The sequence below is a fragment of the Desmodus rotundus genome, chromosome X, assembly GCF_022682495.2.
Source record: "Desmodus rotundus isolate HL8 chromosome X, HLdesRot8A.1, whole genome shotgun sequence".
NCBI lineage: Eukaryota > Metazoa > Chordata > Mammalia > Chiroptera > Phyllostomidae > Desmodus > Desmodus rotundus.
This window is the reverse complement of record NC_071400.1, coordinates 44,853,109-44,865,110: the sequence shown is the minus strand read 5'-3', so window position 1 is coordinate 44,865,110 and position 12,002 is coordinate 44,853,109. Positions and strand designations below refer to the sequence as shown.

At 37.8% G+C, this 12,002-nt stretch overlaps 1 protein-coding gene across 4 annotated transcripts in view; it reads left to right on the top strand.

Annotated features, from left to right (window-relative positions):
* The window catches only part of RBM41 (RNA binding motif protein 41), a 219,495-nt gene that overhangs the window by 113,199 nt on the left and 94,294 nt on the right, over window positions 1-12,002 (top strand). For 2 of the 4 annotated variants that reach the window (XM_045188491.2, XM_053917412.1), the window contains 6 exons: window positions 1,472-1,543; window positions 4,422-4,514; window positions 6,436-6,585; window positions 9,830-9,946; window positions 10,504-10,696; window positions 10,989-11,193. In XM_045188491.2, coding sequence (XP_045044426.2) covers window positions 6,521-6,585; window positions 9,830-9,946; window positions 10,504-10,696; window positions 10,989-11,193 — 580 coding nt within the window. In that variant the 5' untranslated portion in view covers window positions 1,472-1,543; window positions 4,422-4,514; window positions 6,436-6,520. Of the gene's footprint in view, window positions 1-1,471; window positions 1,544-4,421; window positions 4,515-6,435; window positions 6,586-6,911; window positions 6,969-9,829; window positions 9,947-10,503; window positions 10,697-10,988; window positions 11,194-12,002 lie in introns of those variants that run through there. The other 2 variants (XM_024551598.3, XM_071220310.1) reach the window with 2 other exon arrangements.

Sequence of the window (12,002 nt, the reverse complement as noted above, 5' to 3'; positions counted from 1 at the left end):
GTTTTATAGTTTTCAGTGTACAGGTCTTATACTTCATTTGGTACATTTATTCCTAAGTGTTTTAATTCTTTTTGATGCTATTGTGAATGGAATTTTTCATTTTCATATTTTTTCAGTACAATTATTTTTTAATAATGTCAAAATGTTTATAGCATATTTCTCCAAAAATTCTACTTACTACATGCAACTGCTAATATGATATATAATTTAGTAGGCCTGCAGGAACCAATCACTGAAACATATTTTGGGACTAGAACTCAAGGTAGTTAATTACCTAGATGCAGTTTTTGCCCATAAATAATGAAACTCCTAAAAATATAAAGTATGTTAATACAAGAATAGTCCTGAGAATTCAGTTTGAAGGCATTACAAAATATTTATAGTAAAGATCTCTTAATAATGCTGACTTGTATTTCTTGACATTGATTAATTTTTTATAAATGTATTGCTTTGCATTTAATATGTATCAATCAGCAAATTAAGTATATTGTGCTTATGTTGATTCTGTGGCCTCAAGTTAATGATTTGTTGCAGTATTCATTTATGTTTCTTTCACCTCAAAAAATGTTATTAAGAGGGAAAAAGTTCACCCTGCAGTTAGGTATTACTACAAAAAGGAGATGTATTTTGCCAGGCTCAATGTACATTGTTTTTCTCACCTTTCAGGAGACAAACATTATTTAAATCACTTGTTCATAGGTGTGATTTTATGGTGCCTATAAGATATGATGACATATTATACTTTAGAAGCTGAATAACATTGGGGCATTCCAATTGGCTGAATAAAATTAAAGTATATTATTTCAAATTTTTAGTTTTTCCCTTATAAAGTTTTTCTTAAATCGTTGGCACCATTATCTCTTATCAATTAGTGAGCATTAATGAACACTAGAACAAATGACCAAGTTTATTTGCGTGTTAAAAGAAAAATTCAGATCATCATGGTTACTTCAAAAGCATATTTTTACTGCAGAAAGTTCCTGTTTTATATGGTAAAATTAGTGGGATTTGTTTTACTCTTCCCCTGAGCAAATTTAAGGACCACTGGGTTAAAGAAATCATTAGAAAGGAACAGAAGTGTGAATATATTCAGTGTACTGATTTTCTTATAGGCCAGCAAAGGCCTACAAAACTCTATACCCTCAATTTAATGACCACTCAATATGACACTTTTAGGCTGTAATGAGTAAAAAGCAGTTAATAGTTATCTTCAATAAAACATAAATGTCGAGTAGATTGCTATCTGCTTGAAAGCTTGGGAGAACAACTCAAGAACAGTCTTGTCCACTGTTTTCATAGTTTATAAACAGATGGATGAATCCTTTTTTATTCTGTATTTTATAATACTTAAAGCCATAAAAATCAATATGTAAAGTTGTAGAAATTAAATGTTGAAGGGAAAATGTAAGTTTCTATGTTCCTGGCATTTTTCGATCTCAGACTGATGATGCTTGCCTTTTTCTCCCCATAGGCATGCTGCAAATGAAGGTAGAAGAAGTAGCTCAGGTTTTCCAGGATCCTCTTCATAAGGAGCAGGAATACGGTATCAGGATTGCTTTTGATTGAATGACCATATCTTTAACATGTTATTTTTGGTGTATACATTATCTACTAATTTTGATGGTATTAAATATAGTAACTACAATCAGTATGTAATCTTTGGTTGCAATAATGTGTGTGTTTAGGGTTTTTTAAATTTAATATTGGCTTTTAGTGTTAGGAAATCATAGCTATATTAACTTTTTTGTGTAGGAAGCAACCTATTAGATGTTGACTTTGTTTTGTAATTTGTATCTTACTCTCCTAGATTCCATATCCTACTACCAGCACATATTATCCTTCTCACTCCCACTTGATCATAGAAAAATGCCTTCCAAAAACTAATGCCAGCTAGTCTTTGATGGGTGCCTATTATGTAGTAGGAGTAGATATTGTAAAGTGTCTCTTCTGGAGGGAACTTGCTATCTAGCTTGAGATGTAATTATTATCCATCTTATAAAAGCAACACAGACAGTACAAGGAAGTGTGTTATGAATTACAGAAAGTGTGCTACAGCAATTCAGAGACAAGATGCAAAGTTAGAGTGGGTCTGAGTCTTGAATTGGGTTATTTTTAAAAGAGCAAGTTTCAGGAAATTTGTTTATTTTTGATGTACAGTTATCCTGGTGTCTTGTGTTAGCTTGAGAAGAATCTTATCTTTTGTGTTTCGTGCTTCACCTAACTCATAAATAAAGATGATGTCCTAAAAAATAAAACTATAACACCAAAATAAACTACGTGAAAGTTTTTAATGACTAGAGCTTAGTTCCTTAGAAATACTGAGCTGAATTTCTGTTGTACTGAGTGCACAAGTCCATCCTAAGGGGTACATATTAACGGAAGAAAATATTTTTCATATGAGTATTAGTGATTTGCATCACCTTATGAGTAAACTAAATATCAGAACTTACATGACCTCTTTTTTTCCTATCCAAATCCCTCAGAGTACAAGCTTCTTATTAGGTAAGTTTTTGTTACCACTCAAATCCTAGAATATGAAAATAATCCAGAAACCAATTAGTTTTGTGGATGATTTCCATCGGTAAAGAGCTTTTGTGTATAATCTTGAGTAATCTTTATTTTTAAGTCCAGTATTATTACTATTATACCCTATATAAAAACATGTTCTCTATTATTTTTGGAGATCCAACTCCAGTAGTCTGTTCATAAATTAAGTTCCACATTCAGTATTGGAGGACACACTGGATTTTGTCTTGGTGCTTCTTAATTAACTAGACAATTTCTTTTGCACATTATTTTTTGTCCATAACATGAAAAAGTTGGACCATATTAAGTTTTTCCCAACCGAAATAAACAAGTTTTCATTTCTTTGAAGTTTTGTGATTCTTTTATGCCTTTTCGCTACCAGTAAGTGTTTACTCTAATACTCTAAAGTTCCTTAGTAAAATAAAGAAAGAGCAGGCTACAGTACTCCTATAGGTTTTGCACTGGAAGCACTAGTGCTTTTTTCCAGGACATAGAAGAGGTCAGTGGATGAAGTGGCTTCTAAACCAATACAGTAACACTGTAGAACTTACTGGTAGATTTCCGTGTGCTGTCTGGAATCTGGAGGCTTGGACTAAATCATCTCTAAGGTTCCTTCTGATTCTGTTCAACATGATATTGTTAAATGAATATTAATTAAATGATGAGAAATAATCTATTTTTGCCAGTAATTTTAAGGTAACATTTGTGTAAGATGCTGGAATCCTGAGCCCCTCCTAACCATTGTTAAAGGTCAGCTAAGATTAGCTGAAGGAAAATTCTTTAATTTGTTGTGTTTACACTTTCCCTGTGCTTGACCACTTTTTTTGTTCTTTGAAAAACATGTTATAGTTGTTATCTCTAACAGCATTTATGCTATCTCATTTTGGGAATATGAAAGGCATGTACAGTTGTTTATACATAATATGACACGAGTTATGCTATCCCTCTTCAAGAGAAGATTTTTGGTTTTAGCATCTTCCATATCTGGAAATTACAATTGCTTCATACTATATTCATCAGAAGTGTGCTGTGAACGAAGCACCCAAAAAGAACAAATCCTGAAAGTATGTCTATGTTAAGGAGGAGCTTCTGGCTTAATTAAACTAACTCTGTTAAATTGTATGAAAGACAAATGATGTATATTTCTCAGTTTGTCATAAATTCTTCTAGGGGTGAAATTACCTCCTGCTAATATCTCTGTGCCCATGAATAACATCTAGAAATCTCAAAGCTTTTTTTATATACTGTAGGTTGATGTCCTTTTAAAATGGGGAGAGAGATGTCATGGGAAACAGAATAGCTATTATTTCACAGTTAATAAGTTTGGCAGAGCTAGAAATAGCCTGGTTCTCTTCTAGTGCAATTTTCCGAATGTTTGTCCCTTGGTACCTATCGCTTGGTCTGGCTACAGTCATGCACAGGTACATACAGTACTTCCTTATGACCTTGCTTTCCAGTTCCAATTTGAGCCTATGTGAGTATATATTTTTAACCATTTATTCTCCACTCATCCCACCTAGTAGTTTTGAAGTGTAGTGTGAACCACATCAGTACCAAGGGGCTGTATGTTTTATTGGAAGTTGTGTACAAGTCTGGTATGATGGTCAGTATAGTTTTTTGTGATTTTTAAAATTTTTTAAAATTACTTCATTGTTCAATTACAGTTGTCTGCATTTTCTCCTCACCACTCCACCCCACCCCAGCCAAACCCACCTCCCTCCCCTGCTTCTACCCCCACCCTTGGTTTTGTCCATGTGTCCTTTATAGTAGTTCCTGAAAACCCCTCTCCCCACTGTCCCCTCCCCCCTCCCCTCTGGCTATTGTTACAATGTTCTTAACTTCAATGTCTCTGGTTATATTTTGTTTGCTTTTTTCTTTTGTTGATTATGTTGCAGTTAAAGGTGGGATCATCTGGTATTTGTCCCTCACCGCCTGGCTTATTTCACTTAGCATAATGCTCTCCAATTCCATCCAAGTTGCTGCAAAGGGTAGGAGCTCCTTCTTTCTCTCTACTGCGTAGAATTCCATTGTGTAAATGTACCATAGTTTTTTGATCCACTCATTTGCTGATGGCACTTAGGTTGCTTCCAGCACTTAGCTATTGTAAATTGTGCTGCTATGAACATTGAGGTGCATAGGTCAGTATAGTTTGGTTTCACCCTTTGCCACCTTCCCAAGGGACAAGCACACTAGCAGCCTTGGTGTATTTTTCCATTTCCTTATTGATTAACGTGTCAATTGGACATTTTGGGTGAACAGCAGAATTCAGCCCTACCACCATATAGGATTTATCTGGTGCAGGCTATGATATGACCCACACTAATACTTCCCATGAGATTTTCGATCTGTTAGTTCACAGGGTAGGAAATACAATGTTTTCCAGTAACTGCTCTTTGGTTTTGTCTTCTAACTTGCGCGTGGCAATACAGCCGGTTTGAATATGTCTGCACCCACTAGATAACCTTGGAATATTTACTCATAGATGACCACCCTGTCAAGTGACTTTAAAACCATACTTTTTATAGTACTTTATAGTCACTCTATTCTGAGGTATCATCCCCATTTTGCAGATAGGAAACTAGCCTCGATAGGTTAAAGAAACTTATTGAAACTCATATAGTCTTGTAACTTGCCAAAGCAAAAGTTCAAGTCCAGATTGCCTAATATGCTCTGTTGTCAATAACTGTGGGAACTGAGAAATCCAAACATTATGACAACCCCCCAAACTCATGATGCTTTTTTTGGCTTTTTGTGATCTAAAAAGTGTTCAATTTAATTTAAAAATAGTTAGGTAATATAATCATGTCATTCAAAATTCAAAGGGTACAAAAAATATCAAGAGTTTTTCCCACTCTTCTACCTCACCATCCAGTTCAGTTCTACCTGAAGACATTCAGTTACTACTTGTCTGTATGTTTTCCCAGAGGTTTTCTATGCATATATAAGCAAACACATACACATATTCCCCCACCCTTTTACTCAAATATAAGGATACTATATACCTTGTTCTGCACTTTGTTATTGCAATAAATATATGTTAGGGTTGTTCGGTAGCAGTCCATAGAGACATTGTTCATCTTTGGTACTGCTGCAGTTTTCCATTGAATGGATATATCACATCATAGATATTTCAGTTGTTTTCAGTATTTTGTTATAAGCAATGTTGCAGTGAATATATATACACACACATACATGAGGATACATAGCATTGAGAATACCATTCATACAACATTCAGTTGTCATGCTAAAGGGAATGTGCATTTATGATTTCAAATGCTTTTCACAGAGGTACCAATTTATGTTCCTAGTAGCAATGTATCGAGAATGCCTATGTCCCCACAATCTCAACAAAACAAGTGTGTTCTCAAACTTGTGGATGTTTATCAATCTGGCAGGTCAAAAAAGTGAGTTTAGTGTGCTTTTTAAAAATAAACTTTATTTTTTAGAACAGTTTTGGGTTTACAGAAAAGTTGCACAGTACAGAGTTTCATATGCCTCCACTCAGTTTGCCTTAGTGTTAGCATCTCAACATAACTGTCACAGCTCATGAGCCTTATCATTAAGTGCAAGTTTATTCATATTTCCTTAGTTTTTACTAGGGCCCTTTTTTTGTTCCAGGATACCTACCACATTATCTTTAGTTATCACCACATCTCTTTTGGTTCCTTTGGCTCTGACGGTTTCTCGGATTTTCCGTGTTTTTGATGAACTGTGTAGCCTTGAGGGTTATAGCTCAGGTGTTTTTATGGTCAGTTACTTTGAAATTTACATGTCACTTGTGAGATTAAACAACTTTCTTTTCATATATTTAAGATCATTTGTATTTCCATTTCCAGGAACTAAGAGCTCATGCTCTTAAATACTATGCTATATCCCTCTTTTGATTCACTATAATTAAAATGTTCGCAGGCCTGAATACCTATGGGATTCTGAGTGTCAGGAAGTAAATGTCTTGTAAGCGTCTGTTACAAGAGGGGAACCATCGTTGCAAGTGATGTTGTCAAACTTCTGGCTGCATTGGTGGATTCCTTCTCTGGTTGGCCCCACTGAAAACAGCGGGTAAGCCGGATAATACGTCCTCGGAAGCAGAAGCATGGCAAATAGGGAAACATTTGAGAGAACTTGAAGGTGCCAGGATTTGGTGATACCGAATGAGAGGGTCAAGAAGTCAAAGGTGACTTCTCGGTTTATGAGCTGGGTATTTTGGGTGTTGCCTTTAACCTCTAAAAGAAATTCAAGAGAAATATTTGAACAATTTACAATCTATCGGTTATTCAATACGTCCTTTCCCTTTCTCTTTCTGTACCTTTGCGCTACTACAATTCCCAGAGCTCCGCACTCCGGCACAGTCTCCTTCGGGTCAGCCGCGCAGAGTTCTGGGACTTGAAGTCCGCAGTCTATTTACCCAAATTAGACATAAGGGCCTGTGGAAGCATGAAGAGGTAAGGTCTTGTCTGAGAGCAGGCGACGAAGGGAGCTCTGTTTTACCTTTTAACTTAAAATGGCTCTTATTATTTTGTGTTTGGGGTATGTCACATTTTCGGGGTACAGTTTCATGGGAGAGAAAAGACAAAGGAGGATGCAGGGGAGACAGGCTAGGCGGGCCTGCAGGGCTAAGTTGAGGAAGGGCCGCGGCCGCCGCCGGTTCCCATAGGAAAGCCCTTGCAGCCCCGGCATCTAAGCCGCGGGGTGGGTGCGGGGTGCCGGGTGCCGGAGGGACGCTGTTGCTTCTTCCTATTGCACATGAACCCCCTCAGGTAAAAGGGTCTTGGCCAACCGCTGTCTACCGTGTGAGAAACCCAGGCCAGCTCCAACGCCCTACCTCCACCTTATTGTCAGAAAGGGGACCAGGGTGGGCCCTTTATTTGCAGTGTTTTTGTATTAAAGAAGACGTGCTCGGGCCCCCAGGGCACGTAGCGTTTTCAAATCTTAAAGTAAGTGATACTTACTTTCTACAAATTTAGAAGGCAAGTGCAAAATCGATTCAGGGTCAGGAAAAGGAAGGCAGTGCTACGAACAGTTCCCCCTAATGGTTTTGCAGGAAATGGCAGCTTTAAATTGGCGGGTCATTGTTGAAAGCTTGAGCTTCCCAATTAGTACACAAGCCTTTTTAAAGTATCCTCATTAAATTAGTTTTGTATTCACTGTGCAAGGAGGATAATCTCTCTGGCATAGGGGGATGTATTTAAAATTCTTACTGATACTAGGCTCCCCACTGTCACTTTCTGCATCTTTTTAAAAACTGGTTCTGATTTTCCCTGCCTCAAAATGACTTGTTAAAAATATTTCTTGTGATATATCTCATACATGCAAAATAATGTATATATAAACTTTAAAGAATAATAATAGACTCATACCCACTACAAGCTTTAGTCCTGGAATAGTACTAGTACCTTAGAAGTCCCCAGTGTGCCCCATGCAATTGCTGCTCTCTCCCCGGTGAGAGGACCACTATCCAGGATTTTGTACTGATCATTCCCTTGCTTTAAAAAAATAGTTTTTACCACCTTGGAATTTATCCCTAAACAAAATGTTGCTCCTTTTATCCATTTTTAACTTTACATACATGGACAAATATTGTATACATTTTTCTGTGACTTGCTCTTTTTTACTCAACATTTCTTTTTGGGATGCATGTGTACTGATATATTTAGCTATGGTTTATTCATTTCAAAGCCACTTTAAACTTAGTAAGAAATTTCTGAATTCTAAGTAATAAATAAAAATTAAGATACTTAAAAGGGATTTTTTTTAAAACCCTGGGCCTAAGTATATTTTAACATATCCCAAAATAGGTACAAGTCTTTGTAGAGCATGAAAATCTTGGTTATAATTATGAGGGATACTTTCCCTGGGCCCCAGTAATAAAGAGCTATTTTATAAGGAAAGTATTTTAATATTTATTTTCCTCATGGAGTTAGCTCAATTTTTTGTCTTTTATAATCTGTTGTTGCCTACTTAAGTGGCTCCTCCATTTCTTTATACTCTAATAAGTGGTTTCAGTTATTTATGGTGAGTTGGCTCATGTTAGCATTACCTAGATTTCTACACAGTAGTACCTAGTCTGTACAGTGCTATGACCCTGTTCACATTTGTTTCGATGCTTTCTCCTTTGGACATCTCTTTCACAGCTCTAGCCCCTGACACTACAGATGACTTGATATTTCCATGTTCAGCCTGAGACTTATCTGTGCAACAGTTCCCTCATATCTCCCTTTCCTTTTAGGTAATATTACTTAGAGTCTCACCTGGGACTCATTATGTCTTTGAATGCTTCCTGGAACAACATGCTGGCGTTTCAGTTGTAATAGGTAGTTGACTCAACGTGGCTAAAACAATACTGATGTTCCCTTTCCAAACCATTTATTTCATGTGGAGCTTCCTCTTTCCTTCATTGGTACCATAGTTCTCTCAGTTTCACAGCTTGAAATCTGGAACTTATCTTTTACTTCTCTTTGACCCCTACCTTCAAAAGGCCTTTCTCATCTAACTCTTCATTTGTGTCCACTATTAGCACTTCAGTTTGGACTTTTGTCACCTTATCCTTGATAAATTGAATATTTTCTAGCTATAGTTTTTCTGATTTCTTTCTTATGGATCCATAAGGTATGTTATAACCACATTCTTTTTCCTAAACCATCACTTGTACCATGTCACTTAACTACCTAATAAATTACTTTCTGTATTTATCCCCGTATCTACTCCAGGTTGTACATTAAGGCCCAGGCCCCTTAGTTGGTGTGTTTAAGGCCATTTGCAATCTGAGTCTAATTATCCCTGTAATGCCAGCTAAATTGAATTTCCCATTATCCCCCAGAACATCTCATACTTGTTCTCCCTCTTCTTTCCTTCATTTACCCTCCTAGCTCCCAATTATCTTACCTCTGTGAACTTCTACTAATTTGGCATGTGCTTCTTTGTATTGTCATTCTTCACCCTTCCTTTCCTCTCCTCTCCTCTGCCCTCCCCTCCCCTCTCCTTTCTCCCAACTCCCCTCTCTGCCAGGCACATGCACACAAGACACACACACACATATATTTCATCTCCCTAAATAAGTTGGAAACTCCTTGAAGATTGGGACTATGTCTTGAATATCTTTGACTCCATCAGTACCTTACAATTTGCTGTATGTAAGTAGGTATTTAATAAATGTTTGCATAATGATTAATAAAGGGCAATGAATTGTTAGAGAAGGGTCTTTGAACAAATGAGATCACCAAAGGTGGATAACATAGGTAAAGAATATATTTTGAGATTTCACTATTTCGTCTACTTTCTGTATTTATCCCTGTACCTACTCCAGGGTAAACAGCTGTGTGAAGAGCAGTGAGCATGTCCTGGAAGAGTTGGAAACAGAAGGGGAGAGGCAGCTGAAAAGCCTCCTTCAGCATCAACTTGACACCTCTGTGTCCATTGAGGAGTAAGTATTGATTTTGCAAACAAGTTGAGTATCATAGAGCCTCACCTCCAGGTGATATCTCTTAACGCCTGGATGGGACACTCCTCTCCCATCCCCCTTTCCTTGGTGCACATCTACATATTAGGCAGGGTTTTACTTCTGTGCCTCTTCCTCTACAAACTCTCCCGTATTCCACTAAGTACCTTTCCTATGTCTTCTATAACACATGTATCACTTACAACCCAATAATTGTTATTGCCTGTTGACTTGTCTCTCCTTCCACTGTCCTTCCACAAAAGCAGAAACCATTTTTATCTTTTTGTACTATTAAATCCTCAGCACCCAGCACAGTGTGTGATGCATGGTAGGTACTCAATAAATAAATATTTGACTCAGTTATTTATTAATCCTGGATGAGGGGACTATTGGCATAGTTGCAGCGGTGCTTCAGCCTAGCGTAGGACATGAAAGACAAATTGCCTATGAGTTTCATTGTGCCTTTTTTAATGGTGAGCTCCATTTCTGTGAATTGTGGGTAAATTGAAGATGTTCTTACTCTTTTCCTTCTTGGTTTGCAGATGTGTATCTAAGAAAGAGAGCTTTGCTCCTGGTACTATGTACAAGCCCTTTGGGAAGGAAGCAGCCGGGACTATGACTTTGTCCCAGTTCCAAACCCTACATGAGAAGGACCAGGAAACTGCTTCTCTCAGGGAACTAGGGCTCAATGAAACAGAAATCTTGATCTGGAAGAGCCATGTTTCAGGTGAAAAGGTGAGTGGAGCGATGTTTTTTCTGGACAATGAAGAGCAATATCTCGTCACTTGGCACTGAGAACTTTTTTATTTTTAGTCCTCTCAAAACTAAGTTTTGTGTCTGAACCTTCTTTGGTTTGTTAGGACAGGGGCCTAGGGAAAAGAGAAGCTATTCCTTGACTTATTAGCTTCCACAATGATAAATGCTCATTTCTGGGCTCTGATCATCTTCTTCCTCACCGGAGGCATCAGACCATCCCTTTTAGGGTGTGTCCTCTCTAATACACGCCCTCTCATTTCTCTGGTTTCAGAGGACGAGACTGAGGGCAACCCCTGAAGCAATACAGAACTGTCTTCAAGATATTGAAGAAAGGATCTCAGAGCGTCAGCGCATCCTTTGCCTGCCACAGAGATTTGCAAAGAGCAAACAGCTGACCCGGCGAGAAATGGAAATAGAAAAGTCTTTATTTCAGGGAATGGATCGTCACTCCTTCCTTAAGGCCCTTTATTACCAAGGTGCGTGATCGCCACTGACTTTGCTATGTTCTTTCACTGAGAGAAAGAGATTTACCATCAGGGCATTATATATGAAGAGTTAGCGAAGGGGGTAGGAGAAAGACAAACTATCTATCACTACTCTTGAAGAATATGTAGTCATTGCTATTTGTAGACATGTGAATAAAATGCTGAAGGAACACAGAATATAGAACATCTCTGCCTAGTTGGGGGAGTCAGGAATTGATATTTGTACTAAGTCTTGATGGATTAACAGGCATTTGTCAGGTTAACAAGGGGAAGAGGGCATTACGGATAACAGGTGAATAGGAACAGGATTGAAAAAGGAACAGGTGTGTCTGGGGAACAATAAAAAGTTCAGTGCGGCAGGCAATATAAGACTTGGCAGGGAGTTACAGGTGACACTGGAAAGGTAAGTGAGGCGAGGTTGTAAAAGGTTTTTAGATGAAACTATAAATTCACATAAAATATAGAGAGAGATGGTCTTTGTCTTAACCATAAAGAATGAGTTTAACGGATACGTTTTGCTGGGCACTGGGGGAAGGTGCACAGAAGTTTAAGAAATGGTTCCTGACTTTGCACCAATTACGGTCTGATTTGAGAGAAACGTGACATTTTAGTAACAGTGCTAGATACAGTTGCTAAGTGCTGTAGGAGCTCAGAGCAGGGAAAGGCTACTATGCATTGGCAGGACTGAAGAGGGCCTCTCGGAAGAGGTAAGATTTAAATGTTCCTTTAATACTACCTGTTGTTTAGGAAGCCGGGGGAAAAGCATTTCAGTTGCTGCAGATGTTGTGAGCACTATGGCA